The sequence below is a fragment of the Marmota marmota genome, unplaced genomic scaffold, assembly GCF_001458135.2.
Source record: "Marmota marmota marmota unplaced genomic scaffold, marMar, whole genome shotgun sequence".
NCBI lineage: Eukaryota > Metazoa > Chordata > Mammalia > Rodentia > Sciuridae > Marmota > Marmota marmota.
This window is the reverse complement of record NW_026000272.1, coordinates 10,745,784-10,764,720: the sequence shown is the minus strand read 5'-3', so window position 1 is coordinate 10,764,720 and position 18,937 is coordinate 10,745,784. Positions and strand designations below refer to the sequence as shown.

Genomic DNA, 18,937 nt, shown 5'->3' with positions numbered 1-18,937 from the left:
GAATATATTATAGTGAATTTCACATTTAGATATATCTATAAAGCACTAATTAAAAAATTAGAAAGAAGACCAGTAGAGAAAGGGAAATAGGGGAAAGGAAGAGAAGAGGGAAAGGACAAGCACTAGGACTGAAGTGGAGCAAATTATATTCCATGCATGTATGACTATGTCAAAATGAACCCTATAATTATGTATAACTATACAAACTGAATATATGTTTATAACTTTTTGTTTGGTTATGTCTCATAATTTGCATTTATATTCCTTAGAAAACTCCTAAAATATTAAGACTCTAACACTTATTCTTTCAAGAAGATCAATGCAGAGTCCTACAATTATGTTTGGCAGAGTTCAGCTTGTATATTTAAAAGAATATGATTTTAAAGTAAGCAAAACTATACTCTGGTCTGTGAAACCAGGTTAGATTAAGCACTTGTGCTGTTCACTTTAGGTTGGATTTTCTTTCTGTTCATCTCTGTCAAAATCTTACCCATTCTTCCAGGTACCAGAGCTCTACTGGCGGCTCTAGCATCCCTCTTTACACATAACAGTCTACTTTATAAATATCTACATAAATAAGTAGTTGGCTTAAATATCCAAAGACTTTAGTACTAACTGGTTCATTCTTCTAAGTCACATGTATTTAACTTAAAAACCATTCCTACAAACAGATCAAAATTTTGTAATTTTTCATACTTGTTAAAAATAAATGAATCTTTAAGCCCATTTAGACAACAAAGTTAAATCAGAGATTTCAAAACATGAATAAATTACTAATTTGGGACAGATGCCACCGTAAATGCCTGGTCATTAAAATAGCAAGAGTATCATTTCTAGTTACTTGTCTTCCACTGCAGTGGCTCCAATTAAATTCATGTTTGTCTCAATATCATCAAAAACCTTTTCCATTTTTTCTTCTCTGTCTTGTAAGGCCATTTTTGCCTCTATGAGCTGTCTGTTAATTATTTCATAATCATCTGGAGTAATTTCTTTGAAGGCTACACAGAGTGTCCGGTACCCATCCTAGAAGTAAAGTAGAAGATTTATAATTATCCCCATAATAGCTGAACACACACACACACACAGATACACAACTTCTTTAAATACTCTTGCTTTGTATAAAGAGAAATTCTGACACATTTGTAGTTTAAAAAAATGAACAGAATGCAGCTGAAAAAGGTAACATTGTTAGGTTTTGAATAAATAAAATAGAGCTTTTAACAAAGATTCTGGAAAAGTTTATAAGGCTGCAAATTCTGATCAAATGTTACTCCAAGGATAATAGTTTATATTAAAATAAAGAAAATAATATTAAAACTGCCAATACAAAAATACACAATAAAAATAAAATTCACTTAAACATCCACTTATTTATATTTATGTGGTACTCGGGATTGAACCCAGGTACATTCCACCACTGAGCTATATCCCCAACCCTTATTTTTATTTTAAGGCACTGACTCTTTAAATTACCAAGGCAGATCAAGCTCCCATCTTATTTTAACCTCAAGCGTGTGTGAAATATTCACCAACCAGTGGTTAGCTCTTGAATCCCTTTGCTCAGAAGTCACTCATTTGTCCTTCTCTCCCTCTCTTTAATACCCAGAACTTAAGGTGCTCCTGCCCTGGTCTGCCCAGGAGTTGTGATCAGAAGCATGCATCACTATGCCCAGCTTAAACGTCCATTTAAAAAGTAATCCCATAAACATTTGCAGCACTTCTCCATTTACTTATTGAGGGGAGGGATGTAGGCTCACCATTGCATTACGTTCCACATGGGCTTTAGTTAACTCAATTTCATGGTTTTGCACCCTGGGAAAAACTGCTGAATCTGCTCCTTTACAAAAAAGAAGGATGTCTCCTAAAACAAAGAACCAAAATACTCAACTTAGAATTTTAAGAATGGTATTGATATTTTAATAAGAGAATTGTTAAGGTGACCTCTCCCAACCAGATGCTATGTATTCCAAGCCTGCCTTTCAACACACACCCAAATGAAATTAGACATCTTAAGTTTTAGTCTGTCAAGAGAAATTTAGACCCTTATGGACACAATAAATAAGCCAGAATTTACAACATGCGACTCGGTTAAAATACATTTCCTCCCAGTGAATCATGGAGGACCACACTTGTATCAAGGAGAGGCAACAGGATTATTTTTAAAAATGTACTCAGCAATGGCCTAGAGTGCACATAGGGCATCTATGAACGTGAAAACCAAACTTAAGTTCAAACAGGCTTCAATTATGAATAAGCTATACAAAGTTAGCTTTTGAAACACTGGCTTGACAGCTTTTACTAGGAACTTGAAAATAGCTTTGTAAAATGCTTATACTGGTACAAGCACAACTTTAGATTAGTTCATATACCTGGGAAATATTCACATTTGAGCACTAAGAGACACTTAACCCTTATAAAGCAGATAGTTGAATTCAACAAATTAAAAAGCAGAGTTCTGAGGAAAACAACCTTTGCAGGCCACTTTTCCAGACATTTCATCATATGTAGGAGAACATATATGTAGATGTACACACATGAGAACAGTGGGTAATTCAAAAGTTAAATGTGCTTTTTGGTTTTTCCTCATACATCCAAAATGTATTTAAAAGTCATATGACAAAAAATTAAAAATAAATAAAATTATAAAACAGATCCCATTGCCATACATTAAAATCAATTTAATGTCTTTGCATTCATACCACAAGTTATGAGGAAAAGTGTGTCCGTCCTCATTCTTACATTAATGAATTTGGAACGGATTTATTGCTAAAGTATATTACTGGGAAATAAAACAAGGATATTTAGAAAACAAACCTCCTGGGCCAAAGACACATGTGTGCACACATACACACACATCTGAGAGTGCTCCCCATGGGACTTTCAGAATTTGAGAAGACAAATCACCATGGTGCATCTCAAGGACATTGAGGATCTGGGATGATAGTACTGGTTCCTTTGCAAAGAGCAAGCTATATTTTGTTAAAGATCCTTGAGCTCTGGAATGAATCCAGTATGCCCTACCCAGAAATCTGACTGAATCATCTCTAAGTCACCAAATTCCAGAGAGCAACAGGGGAACTAGGAAGGTCTGGGTGATTGAAGCAGGAGCTCTCTACACTCTAGGCTTCCTACTGTTGGTAATTCTAGACCATCTAACTACATCTGAGCTGCTGTCTCCAGTAAAATTACTATAGCATAACTTTATTGGTAGTGACTACCAATAATACTGTGACCACAATAATGAGTATGGTTGGTATACTGAACCATAAGTCATCCTTTCAGTTCCTGTCTGGATAGCCAGTGCAAAGGAATACAGTTTTATTTCCAAGAAAATGCATTTACTATCACACCAGGCATTCTGCCATTAACAATTTGACAAACTGAACATGTTTCCAAATAAATACATGAAGGCATATTTATAAATGCTGCTGTTTTGCAAAACTTTACCTAATCCTAAGCTACTACCTACAATGCTTAAATTTTCTGAAATAGTTTATCCTACAAATGGAAAAAGTCAAGTATGAAGAGGTATACCTCCTTGAGTCTTCACAATTACACTCATACGTCGGCGGATGGAATCAAAGTTTAAGGTGTGAAGAAGTTCATACCTTCAAAAGAATAGAAATGAAAAAAGTAAAATACCTGGGCCATGTTGAGCAAAATAAAACACAATAGAAACATCTAAATATATTTAAAAATCTTAAATGAACAGATAATTCTCCTCTTTGAATGAGGGTAGCTAGTTGTATACACAACTGGTACTTTCTTTCTTTTTTTAAATTTCTCTGCATATAGAACCTGCTGTCACAGGATATCTGAGTTGGTAGGTTATTTATATCCTTTTATTATATTACTTAAAATAGTAAGGAGAGCGACTACATACGAATGGAGAACAAAAAGCAGTCCCACCAAGCCATATCTGGAAGGATCTAGAAATAGTTCTGCTCTTCTAATTATTTTACTATGTTCTATGAGTGCCTCTTAAGGGCCAGTCATAGTGCTGTGTGTTGGGGAACAGTGGTGAATCTGCCTGAGCCCACTCCCTCGAGGAGTTTACCACATTTTAAAAAAAATCTATTTTTTAATTGTAGTTGGACATAATACTTTTATTTTATTTATTTTTACGTGGTGCTGAGGATTGAAGCTAGGGCCTCACACGTGCTAGGCAAGTGCTGTACCACTGAGCCAAAACCCCAGCCCGAGTTCACCACATTCTAATGCAGAATAGGTTAAGATACAATTACTCTCCCAGTTGTCAAATAGTGAAAAAAAGGCACTTACAAAGGAGAGATAAAACTACAGAAAAAAAAGCCATCAGAAGGAAGGTTTTCTGAAAGAGGTGCCTGAGCTGGGTTCTGCAAGAATGATATGCAGAAAGGGGACAGGGCATTCTGATAGTATAGACTAAGATCAGATGCAAAGGCATAGCAAGGACTTTAAAGTTTCCCTTTGTATGGAAAACTCATTCACAGGCAAACAGCAAGAAATGAAGCAAGAAAGGCAAGCAGGAGCTGAAAACAGAACTTTGTGGGCTGGTTAAGAAATTTGGCATTTTGTCTTAAGAGCAACAGGAAGCTAATGAAGGGTTTAAAGAGTGGAATGATATTAAGAGACTGATCAGATTTGTGTATGTATGGCTAAACTATTAATCAGATGTAAGGATACAGAAGAGTTAAAATAAGAGGCAATTATCAAAAAAAAAGCATGATGGAATTTTTAAAAAAATAAACAACTTAGATACATATATTTAACATAAAAATGTTGGGATGGACTGTAGTTCAGTGGCAAAGCACTTTCTTGCATGTGTGAGGCACTGGGTTCAATCCTTATCACCATATACAAATAAAATAAAGGCATTCTGTCCATCTACAACCAGAAAATATTTTCTTAAAATGTTTATTATATAGCTTGATTTTGGTGGGGGTGAGTGGACCAATTTTTGCTTTTTGAGGTGGGGAAGGGAGCTGTGTTTAAGACATCTATGTGTAGCATTTCATTTGGTGTTGGCCAGACAGAGGTACTGTTGTGGACTGACTAGAATCTGGATGGTCATCATGACTCCAGGTTGCTGGCAATCAGACCACAGAGCCTTCCTCTGGACTGCTGAGCATCCCAACTCAAAGCGGACTATTACCCAAGGGCCTCTACATGTATTATAGGTTTCTGAGATGAATCTCATGGGATTTTCAGGGCCAGAATGGAAGTCAAATAAGATAATTACATTTCAAGTTCAAATGAAAAATTTGAATTAATCACTGAGCCTATTTAAACTCTGTCATTAAGCCAAGGTGGCTTTGTTCCTTGGGGTTTTGTAGCAAAAACAGAAATACTAAGATCCTAAGATACTGCTGTACCAGGGTACTTGCCCTTAGGCTAACACTTGAATTTCTAAGAACAAGGCAAAGGTTCTATTGAACACCAAAGCTACTTTGGTGTTTTGAATTGCTGGGCTTGTAATCCCAGAGTGATTTCTTGGGCTCTAGATAGCAGAAGGTTTCATACACATTCTCTGATTTTTCTTGTAGCATGTGTTAGAGAACTAAAATGGTATCTAAATTTCAGGAACAGTCCAGGCAAATTCTCATTCTGGCTACTGGACCTACATGTGAAACACATCCCAGTTCCTGCCATTGTATTAAAAACAGCTTCTACTGCTACATTTATTATATAGAACTCTGAATTGAGAGAGCAGAGCTCTACATTTATAGGTCCATTAGTTTCCTTTGTAATCCTTCCTAAATCCATGTAAAGTTGACTGGGGTTGGGAGTGATGGACATAAGACAACACAGAGCTACTTACTCTTCTATTTCTTTTCTTTGGTTCTCTAGTATCATATGTCCATTCCGATTTCCTAAAAATGTGAACCCGTACCTATCAAAAACAAAAAAGAACCTTTGTGTGTCTCTAAGGAACAATTAATTTCCCCTTGTAATGAATCTATTCATCCTTGTTAATTCTTCTCTCTTACATGATCTCAACCTACAACTGCACTTACCATTCCTGGATCAGTTGATAGAACAGAGCAAGTCAAAGCCTAGTCACAATTATTATAACCAAGGTAAAGACAATTTGTAATTCCAATTCTGCAGCTAACATATTAAGTGACCTTTTACCACTTAATCATCTTGAGCCTCCTGGGGAAAACTGGACTGTCACTTATCAAATGTCGTCAAAATTGCTGGCAGTACTTTAAAAATAACATGTGTTGTACAAAAAGTGGCCACTGCTATTTGGTATTGGCCAGACACATTATATTGCAAAATATAATGTGAAAATTCAGACTCGTGGCTAGCATACATAAATAATAGGGCAAATTACATCTATGCATCACTATTTTCTATTTGGATGTAACTGGTTATATTTGGGAATTTTTACAAACTTTTAGATAGCACTTAGAGAAGAGGTACACAATATGGTTATCCGAGCAAATGGAAAAAAAAAAAACTCAAATTAACTCCTGTCATCCTGTGATTTCACTTTCTTAGGAGAAGTACAAGAGTTCTTACTTTTTAGCTCCTTTCACCAAAGCTATTTCATCTGGTGAGGAGGAGATATAGGTTAATTCAGCTGATTCTGTAGCTCCATCAACAGTATCATTTGTTTTAATTTCTACAGTATGACATAAACACATGGCACGCAGAAAGAGTTCTTCTCGATTCTGTGGAAAAGCAACAGAAGAATAACTGCATTATTTTCACTTTGATCACTAGGCACTGAACACATAAAATGTATTAATGTGAGAGAATATTATAACCTCTAGAGAACTGAGTAACAAAAATTATAAATTCCTAGGACTCAAATGAGCTATATATTCCCTCAACTACTAACAGAATTTCTGGTCCCTAGCCAGTATCCCTAGAGGATGCATAAACACATTCAGGTTACTGTAGTGCCACCTATAATAAGCCACTGACTTCTTAATGGACTAAAGGGAATGCCATATATCTATTGGGTGGGGGGTGGTGTTAACGGGAATTGAATTTGGGGCACTCACCCATGGAGCCACATCCCCAGCCCTAGAGTCTCACTGAGTTGCTTAATGTCTCACTTTTGCTGAGGCTGGCTTTGAACTCACAATCCTCCTGTCTCAGCCTCCCGAGCTGCTGGTATTACAGGCGTGCACCATCAGGCCTGGCTAAGGAATGCCATTTGATACCTAATTCATAATTGAGCAATAGCTCAGGTATAGGGACACTCTGGGTCATTTAATGTCTACATACTCCTAGGACCTAAATGATTTGAAGAGATATCATTCTTTGAAGGAGCTCATATTTTAAAAAATTATAATCAGATAGGCAAGTGAAATTTTTACTTAAATGCTACTTCCCATAATTCTCTCTACTTATGAGTTCTACTAATTTATAAATTCTAGTGGTATTAGTAAAACAAGAAATGGCAAAGCAAAAAGAAAAATCAAATGGTTATTCAAAATTTTAGGTCATTTGTCTACTGGAAAATTGTTTCTACTATGCAGGGGGAAGTACATGCTTATATAGACTGAATTCTCAGGTAAAAATGGTAATGCAGAAAATGTCACCTTATCTGCTTTGTCAAAATATGTTAAAGGTCCATCAGTCTGAGATAATCCATCAACTTCCTGAGTTACACCTTTATATTTGTGCCCATCTATGCAGCATTCAATGAATTCCATGCTATTTTCAGTAAGTGTTCCAGTCTTATCTGTAAATACATAATCCACCTGAAAACAAGGACACAAACATATGTTTCTTTAGTGTGATAATTATTTTAAGGTTCTGGGGATTAAACCCAGGGCCTCACACATGCAAGACAAGTGCTCTACCACTGAGCTGTATCCCTAGACCATGAATTTTTTTTTAAATATTTGTTTTAGTTGTAGATAGATACAATATCTCCATTTATTTATCTTAATGTGATGCTAAGGACTGAACCCAGTGCCTCACATGTGCGAGGCAGGCGCTACTGAGCCACAACCCCAGCCCCACCCATGAATTTTTATTAATTAAAAATTATTAGTTTTTTATTTAATTAATAATTTTAGTTATTAAAATTTCATATCTATAGGGGAAAAATCACTTCTAAGACTTCTAGTCAAATGTCAGGAATTACAGAGACAATCCTATTAAACAAATGTGGAATGAATGTTTTTAAAGACACTGAAATAGTGACATATAACTAAGGTAGACCTACTTAAATGTAGAAGATCAATAAGAAGAAAAACCATGACTTTCTTATCAAACTAAAAACTCTTTAATTTAACTATTTAACTTAACCTGTTTCAATGTATAGAAGCTATATTAATTTTCCAAGGGGGAAACGAAAATATACTAATATACTGAGCATTTACTTTACACACACACATATACATACACATGCGCGTGCACGACACACACACACACACACACACACACATTCTTTTTCTCTCTTTATGGGCTGGCATGTAAATAACCCATTGGAAAAAAATTTGATAGGAACCAAAAATTAACTGGATGTAACAAAATAAAAATAAAAACTGATGAGCTTTTCCCCCCTGAAAACTAAAATTTTCTGTAAAAACATTGAAGTAATATGTATTATATCATATAATACCATAAGAATCACAGAATATAGACTAGAAAAGTAATCTAATTAGGAGACACAATAGGTCAATAGTGATAAAAAAAACACTACTGTATTTCTTTCTACACAGTATGCACATTTTTCAGACACTTCTCTTAAGTTTCCAAATTTATAAAAAAAATTTATAAAAACAGTTTATAATAATAGGTTCATGTATAACATAAGCATATTTTAATAAATAATGGGAGAATCAGCTATAAAATAAATTTTCCATTACAATAGACTATTTTAAGCATTTCTATTTTATCTCAGATTTATCTCTTCTATTTATAATATCTGGCTTTGAAAACCCATAATTTTATTCTCCTTTTTGGCAATTTATGCTTAAATAGTTAAAATTATGGGCTGACAGGAACAACCATAAGCACAAGATTAAGGTTTTTATTATGTAAAGGAGAAGGAGATGAACTCCAGCAATAGTTGCTTTCTAATTATTTTTCAAAGCTTTTCACAGTTGTAGCACAGGCACAAATATAGCATTCCAATCTTTCCTTTTTTTTCCCCGTTACCCAGCCAAGTTTGAATTCTCTCTTTAAATTAATCCAAGTGTTATTATTCATGTAGATTTTTCAGTTCAAATGAAATTTTTTGAAGCTTTTTTTTTCTGATCCAAATTATTAACTTTCATTTTCTCCTGAAGGCTATGCCAGGTTGTTTCACATTCTGCAGGTGGATTAGCATTAGCCCATTCAAATTTTCTCATTAGTGTCAAAGGTGATAACTTCGAAATATAAAATACAATTTCTTCACCTATGTAACAGTTTGGGTAGTAGAGGTCTGAAAACACTGACATTCACAGGTACAGCCAAATAAACTACACCAGAATACATCAATGATCAAACTAGAGCATGTACTTGGATGGCTTATTAAAACTCAAGAGTTTTGGGTTCTGTTTTCCAGTTCTGACTTAATAGGTCTGAGTTGGGGCTGGATAATTTGCTCTCCCAAATTCCTAGGTGATATTGATATTATTGGTCCAATGATCAGACTTAACAACCAGTGCCCCATTATATAACATATACTCTGGGAAAGGAAGGGGGAGACCAGATATGATTCTTACCAATAAAAAAAAATATATTCTTGCCAGACTTGGTGGTGCACAGCAGTAATTCCAGTGTATCAGGAGGCTGATGCAGGGGACTGCAATTCCAAAGCCAGCCTCAGCAACTTATGGGGCCCTGTCTCAAAATAAAATATAAAAAGGACTAGGGACAGGTGCAGTGGCACACACCTGTAATCCCAGTGGCTTGGGAAGCTGAGGCAGGAGGATCACAAGTTCAAAGCCAGTCTCAACAACCTAGTGAGGCACTGTCTCAAAAAAATAAAATGAGATGGGATATGACTCAGTGGGTAAGAACCCCTGGTACATCCTCACCCCTACCACCCACAAAAAATAATCTCAGGCCTGAGGATGTAGCTCAGTGGTGGTATACTTGCCTAGCATGCATGAGGCCCTGGCTTTCATTTCCAGCAACAGAAAAACAATTAAAACAAAACAACAACAATCAAACAATTCACATTTAAAGGAAAGGATGCCCCTTGGCTGCCTGACTCTCTCCCAAGCAACCTCTTCCTCTTTAAGGACAACTTTGAGCCTGTTGAACAGACTCCCCTATATCAGCAAGTTAAAACTTACCATTTTATGGCTATTGTGAAATGTATACTTGGCCATCTCTCCTCATCTCCATTTTTTCCTGATGCATAGCTCCTAAAATACTTGGCATCTCCAGAGTGATAAGACCTTATGTTGTATGCTAATGAGATGACTGATAGCTTATATTCAATAAGAGAAGGACTAAAGAAGTGTCCCCATTAGATTTTCCTTTGTTTTTCTGGTGGATTTGGGGAAGTGGGGGAAGGAGGGTATCCTAATTTGACTATGCAATTGTTTTTTGGGGGAGGGTACTGGCATTGAACTCAGGGGTGTTTAACCACGGAGCCACAGCCCCATGTTAGGTAGTAGCTAGAAATAAGCAGTGAAACATATGGCAAGTGTTCTTTAAAGTACTTTAAGGTCTTCTTTAAAGTACTTTCAAAGTGGAAGAGAAAGCAAAGGGTTGAAGTTAATTTGCAGAAAATAAACAGGAGGCTAGTTGAAAAATATGTCAATAGAAAATGATTAATGGGACTAACTCTTGACAGGATCCATTGAGGCTGGTATCAAGCTAGGAATTATGGCTATAGGTGTTTCCACTTGTCTGGGAAGGAAGATTCCTTTGGTAGTACAGGTGCACTAAACTTCTGACTGGCCACTGACTCCAATTCCCACATTAACATGGGACTGACTGGTAGATGAAGCCTCCCTGAATATGATGGCTGCCATGACAGCTGGAAAGGACCAACTAAGGTCAAAAAATGCCTCTGCTCCAATTACCAAAGTAATCCTCAGCCTTAAACTATACTAGAAAGCTACAGTAACAAAAGCAGCGTGGTACTGGCACCAATGTAGACTTGGAGAACAATAGTACAGAATAGAAGAGACAGATACACACCCACATAAATACAGTCACCTCATACTAGACAAAGGTGCCAAAAACATATATTGGAGAAAAAAATAGCCTCTTTAACAAATGGTGCTGGGAAAACTGGAAATCCATATGCAACCAAATGAAAATAAGCCCCTATCTCTCACCATGCACAAAACCCAACTCAAAGTGGATCAAGGACCTAGGAATTAAACCAGAGACTCTGTGTCTAATAGAAAAAAATAGGCCCAAATCTTCATCATGTCAGATTAGGCCCCAACTTCCTCAATAAGACTACTAAAGTGCAAGAAATAAAATCAAGGATCAATAAATGGGATGGATTCAAACTAAAAAGCTTCTTATCAGCAAAAGAAACATCAATGAGGTGAAGAGAGAGCCCACATTTTGGGAACAAATTTTTGCCACATACATGTCAGATAAAGCACTAATCTCCATGATATTAAAGAACTCAAAAAACTTAACATCAAAAAAACAAAAAACAAAACAAAAAAAAAAACCCAAACAACCCAATCAATGAATGGGCCAAGGAACTGAACAGACACTTCTCAGAAGATGATATACAGCCAATCAACAAATATATGAAAAAATGTTCAATATCTCTAGTAATTAGAGAAATGCAAATCAAAACTACTCTAAGATTTGACCTCACTCCAGTCAGAATGGCAGCTATTAAAAATACAAACAACAATAAGTGTTGGTGAGGATGTGGGGAAAAAAGGTACACTCATATATTGCTAGTGGAACTGCAAATTGGTGCAACCAATATGGAAAGCAGTATAGAGATTCCTTGGAAAACCTGGAATGGAACCACCATTTCATCCAGCAATCCCACTCCTTGGTCTATACCCAAAGGACGTAAAATCATACTATAGTAATGCAGCCACATCAATGTTTATAGCAGCAAAATCACAATAGCTAAACTGTGGAAGCAACCTAGATGCCCTTCAATAAAGAAGGATAAAGAAATGGATAAAGAAATCATGGTACTTAAACACAATGAAATATTGCACAGCATTCATGTTAGGGTCTGTAAACAAGTCAAGATGGCACCTGGCATTTTGCCAGAGGGAGTGGTTTGTGAAGTAACGCCAGCGAACCATTAAGTGTGGAGATTCCTTATTGGTTGACTGCTGTATCTAGTTTATGCTAATTAAGATAAGCTGTGTGGAATGTATATATACCCCTCCTGTCCTACAATAAACGGCTCCCACTCCTGCTGTATCAATCTACACAATTTGCTCGTCACCCCCGGGTTATTTTGCTGCAGCCGGACTGCGGCACATTACAAGAGAATAAAATTATGGTATTTGCAGGTAAATGGATGGAGTTGGAGAATATCATGCTAAATAAAGTAAGCCAATCCCCCAAAACCAAATGCCCAATGTTCTCTCTGATAAGTGGATGCTGACCCATAAATGGGGAGCTCAGAGGATGATTCACTCTCTCCCTTTAGTGTGTTCTCTGCTTGAGCCTTACTTAGCTTTTACTTTATTTTCACCTCACTTCTACTCAACTGTTGCTTATAATAAAGTTGTCTTGCATGGCTTTTGGTGTCTGGCTTAAAATTTTCTTTCATTAGAATTAAAAAACTGAGGTTTGGAGTTTCAACTCCCTGCTTTCCTGTGACACCCAGTCCTTTTTATTTTTTTATTTTGAGACAGGGCCTAAGTTACTGAGGCTGGCCTTGAACCTATGATACTCCTGCCTCAGCCTCCCTAGTAGCTGGGATTACAGGTATGTGCCATCACACCCTGTGCATGACTATGTAATTCTTGTCAAGGGAAAAGTATGCTGGTGTAACAACTATACTGCTTTCCCTTTTTCCTCAGATCACTTCAACTTTTCTTCTTCTTCTTCTTTTTTTTTTTTACTTTTCCCTCTACCTGATGCAGTGGTCATAGGACCAGGGATACAACTGTAAGTGCTGGAAGCAGGGATGATCCCTAACCAAGAAACTGTTAACTCTTTTTTTTTTTTATTATGATGCTGGAAGTAGAACCCAGGGCCTCAAATATTCTAGGCAAATATTCTATACCTGAGCTATATGCTTAGCCAGTAACTATGTTTTTATAAACCCTCTGTCAGAATTCCTAAGGCCCTGATGGGTGTGGGTTATACCTTCACCTCATCTAGCAAAAACAAGGTTAACAGTGAATGCAGCAATATTATCTGGGGATGCAAACAGCCCACTAGTTCTTTTTGTAACTCTACCCTGTCTGCATGGCAGTGGACTGAGTGGAGGGTGGTTCCTGCTAGATTAATACAGCCACAAGACTAGGAGAGGATATACAGAAGAAGGCTAGTCTCATAATTTTTTCAAGATGGACTGAAACCATTTGGTTGTATAAGATTGGTGTCTAATCATAAAAGACCCCACTATTTTCGAATTAAGCTGAATAATCTAATTTATTTGGTTCTCACATCAAACACTGTCCTAAACATATCTTTCTATTCATTTTTTTAATACCAGTACCTAATTTTCCCTCCTGGTACTGGGGATTGAATCCAGGGCACTTAACCACTGAGACACACACACACACACACACACACACACACACATTGGAGACAGGGTCTCGTTAAGTTGCTTAGGGCCTTGCTAGTTGCTGAGACTGACTTTAAACTCGAGATCCTCCTGTCTCAGCCTCCAAAGTCACTGGGATTTCAGGCGTACACTATATACCCTGCCAGTAGGTCACTTTTTAAAGAGGTTAAGCAAATATTTGACATGACATTGGTGGGAATGAACTGATACTGCCTTTAGTAACATAAAAAGCCATATAGATATTAAATTATGACTTATCAAGGAAGAAACTGGTTACACTTAATTTTGTGTATACCGGTATACACAAAATGCTAAATTGTCTAAGAAACTATTCAAAGACTTTTCTGTATTTTCATTCAGGTAGTTTCTACACAAACAAGCTAATAATGATGGCAGGTTGTTTAAGACACTGGGTGTGATCTGCTATTGAATTAATGATTTGATTAAAAGATAATCACACCCAGACACACAGGGTCTGGTGGGCAAAGGGAGTGGGCACTGAAACAAAAATCATAGCTCCTTGGGCTGGGGATGTGGCTCAAGTGGAAGCGCGCTCGCCTGGCATGCGTGCGGCCTGGGTTCGATCCTCAGCACCACATACAAACAAAGATGTTGTGTCTGCCGAAAACTAGAAAATAAATATTGAAATTCTCTCTCTCTCTCTTAAAAAAAATCAGTTCCTTTTCACAAGCCCTACTTTACTTTTTACAGTCTTAATAAAGTCTATATGGTAATATAGAATCTGCTGAAGTAGAGATCTGAAAGAGATGAGTCACATCAAGGAGAACCTGGTCTGGAAATGCTGTCTGTCTCTGCACAGCATTGAGTGTCACACATGGAATGGTGGCTAGTCTGTTTGCAATAGTTACTAGAGGCTAGCCCCAGGCTACTTATGCTCACCCTTGGTAGGTGAATTCACACAATGAGGCACCAATAGAGAACAGGAACATTTACTCAGCATCTAGGATGAACCACTAAATTAACTGTCAGGGGAAAAGGTTCATCAGAGGTGGCATGTACACTCAAAAATATTTTCATGCAATAAGCCTTCAGACTGATGCCTTTTATCAAGAACAGAGTACTTTTATTCAGATAGCTCTGTCCATGGATGAAAATTTGTAGCTTAAAAAGGTTAGGGTCAGCTATGGAAGCTCAACTCATGAACAAAAGAATCTTCTAGGAACAATAAGAGAAAAGCCATCGGTTCTTTCAATTCTTGTCTTATTCTTAGTGCTTCAGTGTCTATATGGAATACAGGTTCTAAGGTCTGGCTTACTAGTGTTCTGAAGTCAGATCTAAACAAAATAGTATCTGGAGAGTCCTTAGTTATTAAAAGGGTACTCTGGTTAGGCAAAAGATTGTGTCAAAAGCAGAAATAGAGAGTGCGGGGAGTGGGAGGGCTAAATTCAGGGCAAGGGAATTTTAAGGTATTACATGCAAATCAGCCCCATTTAAAACAAGTGTGAGGCACTGTTCCAGCCCACAGTTTCATTAATCAAGTTTGCATTTCCCAATCACAGAAATGACATTTCCACATCCTTGACATTCTAAATATCATGAGAATTAAATGCATGCCAGAAAATTCCCTCAGCCTGTGATGATCATTACATGATACACTGTAAATTCAGACAAAAGGGGGAGAGTATTTCAATATTAATGAGCAAAGCAACTAAGAGGTCATTACTTGGAATTACAGTTAGACAGCATCACAACAGAAAATAAATGCACCTGGGTTAGAAACGAGGCCACAGACTTGGCTATATTGGTATATAAAACAGAAAGCATTTTAAGGAGTACGTGCCTTCACATTTTCCCTTCATTTAAATTCACATACCACAATAATTAACTCTTCTTTCTAGGTCTATATTCCTTCTAATCAGAAATATACCAAGAAAAGGTCAATAGCACAACTCCAGTCAATTTTGTTTATTGAACAACATGCATTTATAAAACAGCTATATTTACTACTCTGTATTCTATCCATAAATGATTATAGATAGTAATGAAGACTGTATGTTTCCTATTCTAAAGCAATAACTTAGTAATCTAACAACATCACTTGGTGAATTTTAAAAAGAATTTCTGGGGCTGGGATTGTGGCCCAGCGGTAGAACGCTCGCCTAGCACAGGCAGGACCGGGGTTCGATCTTCAGCACCACATAAAAATAAAGGCAATGTGTTGTGTCCATCTACACCTAAAAAATAAATATAAAAAAAGAATTTCTGCAACATTCTGACTTAATATATAACTTGCATCCTTCTCAAAAATGCCAGCAAAAGAACTGATGCTATGGTGATGAAAACACTGCTTACCTTTATTACATGCCTGCATAAAAGAACTTTTAATCACATTTCTAAATGTGAAATGGGGACATATATTGATAATCTATACTACACACACAAAAAAAAAGGAATTACACTACATCAATTATTGTAAGCAAAAATGTGTTCTAACCTGACCAAGTTCTTCATTAAGGTCTGATGTGTTAACCAAGGCTCCTTCGTTAATTTCTTCATCATAAAAGTCTTTATCCCATGAAATGAAGAAGGAGCCCAAGAATTTCTGCATTTCTACTGTGACATACATGGAGACAGGGATGATAAAGTTGAATAGGACCATAAATGATAGGAAGTCGGTGAACATTTTCAGAACCTAATAAAATAAAAGAGACCATTAATGCTAGTTAGATGCACAGCTCCATCAGATGAATATAATGTAAAGAAACAGTTGACTTTCTTTTTATCCATCAATGCTGAAAGCATTGCTCTTGCTATAGAGAAACGTACCAAAGATACTACATCATTGTAGTGAAAATTATCACAATGTGAAAACATTTAGGAACATTTTCAATTTTATCATTGTTGTTCAGGGTATGTACCTTCTTTTTTAAAATATTGTTTTAGTTGTATACGGACATAATAACTTTATTTTATTTATTTGTTCTTTTATGTGGTGCTGAGGATTGAACCCAGTGACTCAGGTGTGCTAGGCAAGTGCTCTACAGCAACAACCCCAGCCCCACTACCTTCTATCTTTACACTTTTTTCACTTTCTTAAGTCCTCTGCTCCCTTCATCCCTATATATGAATGTGAGATAAAAATTTATATACAAATATCCATTATGCTATCATATCTCACAAGCTCACATTGTATTAAAATGCCAGCATTTCTTGCCAGTTTACTTCAAAATCTTAACTAAAGAGCTCAAATCAAGCATAGATGTCAGGTGCAGTGACACACTTCAGGGACTCAAGAGGCTGAGGTAGAGGCGGGAAGAGTGCAAAGTCTGAGATCAGCATGGGTAACTTTGTAAGACCTTGTCTCCAAATAAAAGGTAAAAAGGGATAGGGACATAACTCAATGGTAGAGTGTCCCTGGGTTCAATCTCTAGTAATGTAAAAAGAAAATTAAAAATCATGGATGATTTATGTAAAATTTTAAAAATTAAAACTTAAATATTTAATGCCATAGGGCTTTAACTAAAAAGAAAACATAGAAGCTAACAAAGGTATCATTTTTCTGACTAGTATTTCCATAAAGGATGAATGGTTACAAAATCCTTGAGCTACAATTTTCAGTGGAAAACAAGTTACCTTTAAAGTCTCCCGTTCTTTCTGAGTCTTTTGGTTATACCAAGGTTCATCATTATATGGGGTACTCTGCCATACATACTTTAGAGTAGTGCATACTGCAGCTTTGGTCAATAAGATAAATAAATAAACCATCAAGAAGGCATTAATAGATCTGAAAAAATAAGAGTATGGGTTTTAAAACTATCTAATTAAGACATCAAATATAAATTCAACTGTTCACTTATCTAACATTTCTCTGTGAATGATGTTCAAACACAACACAAACTTTTACATATGAAACTCAGTTATCATAGCTGCAGCATGGCTAGAGTGACAAAACTTAAAAGCTAGCCCTGAACTATTTATTATTATCACCAGTGTTCCCCCAATCAATGGCTGGCTAGATTAACACACTTTTAGTAAGGTTCCTATAAAGGAATAGGAGATGATGGAGACACACATAATTACCTATTCAGCCCATAAGGAGTAGCTTGTCTCCATGTCCCTAAATTCTAAATATTTGGAACTGAGGGCAGGTAGCCATGTGAAATCCTCAAGTTCAGATTACATTCTTTCTCAGCATAGTTTGAAAGTACAGCTCTGGAGAAGGTGCCATTGAGATACTGGATATCCATGCCCATGATAGAGAGGTCTCTGTCAGTTGTACCTGGCTTGAAGGTCTACTTTATTTGCTAGGAGATTATTATCTATATTGTAGAACCAACTTGAACATAGCAATGAGACACCTCCAAACCACTAACTACAATAACGAAAGGAAATGAATTTATTATTCAAGTAAATTCTACCTTTAATAGCTATGTAAGCTTAGGTAAGTCACTTATTCTCTTAAAGACCATTTTCTGGTGTGTAAAGTGGAGAAGCTAATACAAATTATTTTTTAAGGAGTTCTTCAGCAGATTAAATAAAATCTGACATATAAACTATTAAGGACAGTTTCTGGAAAATAAACACTCAAAATGCTAGCTGCTATTATAACTGAAATAGTTTTTTTGTTATACTAGTTTGGAATTACTGAGGAAGTAACTATGTCAATCAATAATGACTAAAGAAATCATGATGCACACTAACTTTTCAACAGCAGAACGTTTTTGAGATTTCCCTTGGTAGTTCAAAGCCATTTTGGTTTCCATCCCAGTGTAAACAGCAACTCCTAAGGAACAAAAAGTAGGTTACAACTGAATTTATCAACCAACTTCCTACCCCTTGGTTCTATAAATTTTCAAGTCTATAAATGTAAAAATCCTAAGTCCTATTCTACTCACTAGTTAATACATTATTTGATATAATCTTAATTCTGTAAATTATGTATCATATTTCATGTTTATTTATCATCTTGTAAATTCCCAACACATAAATATAGCCGATAATAAATACAACATCTGCCATGTTCATTTTTAAACATGGACTATTTATTCACAGGCCTTATATAACTTATTTCTGGTAAGTATATTTTTAAAATTGTTTACCATATATCTTCTTGGTATTTTTTAGTGTAGCTCCTTTCAGCAAGAGATTTTCAGGTCCCAAAGACCTAATCAAAAAAAATGAACACAGCTTATTAAAAAAAATGCATGGCATCATCAACTGTGAGGACAGATTTTGCCCTGACACATATCTATCTCCAAGGGTTTCAGGATGTATCTGTCTACTTCTACCATATGTTTACTCCCCAGGACAAGCTGAAAGATCCCTCCCTCTGAAGTGACTTGAGGGAAC

The 18,937-nt window shown here is 36.3% G+C and overlaps 1 protein-coding gene across 1 annotated transcript in view; it reads right to left on the bottom strand.

The window, feature by feature from the left end:
* Atp11c (ATPase phospholipid transporting 11C) overlaps positions 1-18,937 on the bottom strand; it is a 100,594-nt gene that overhangs the window by 54,540 nt on the left and 27,117 nt on the right. Inside the window, exons 9-18 of the mRNA XM_048796990.1 lie at positions 18,688-18,752; positions 18,290-18,371; positions 17,222-17,372; positions 16,083-16,280; positions 7,539-7,700; positions 6,508-6,659; positions 5,801-5,872; positions 3,535-3,608; positions 1,758-1,861; positions 842-1,023 (exon numbers count right to left, since the gene is read on the bottom strand). Coding sequence (XP_048652947.1) covers positions 842-1,023; positions 1,758-1,861; positions 3,535-3,608; positions 5,801-5,872; positions 6,508-6,659; positions 7,539-7,700; positions 16,083-16,280; positions 17,222-17,372; positions 18,290-18,371; positions 18,688-18,752 — 1,242 coding nt within the window. The remainder of the gene's footprint in view (positions 1-841; positions 1,024-1,757; positions 1,862-3,534; positions 3,609-5,800; positions 5,873-6,507; positions 6,660-7,538; positions 7,701-16,082; positions 16,281-17,221; positions 17,373-18,289; positions 18,372-18,687; positions 18,753-18,937) is intronic.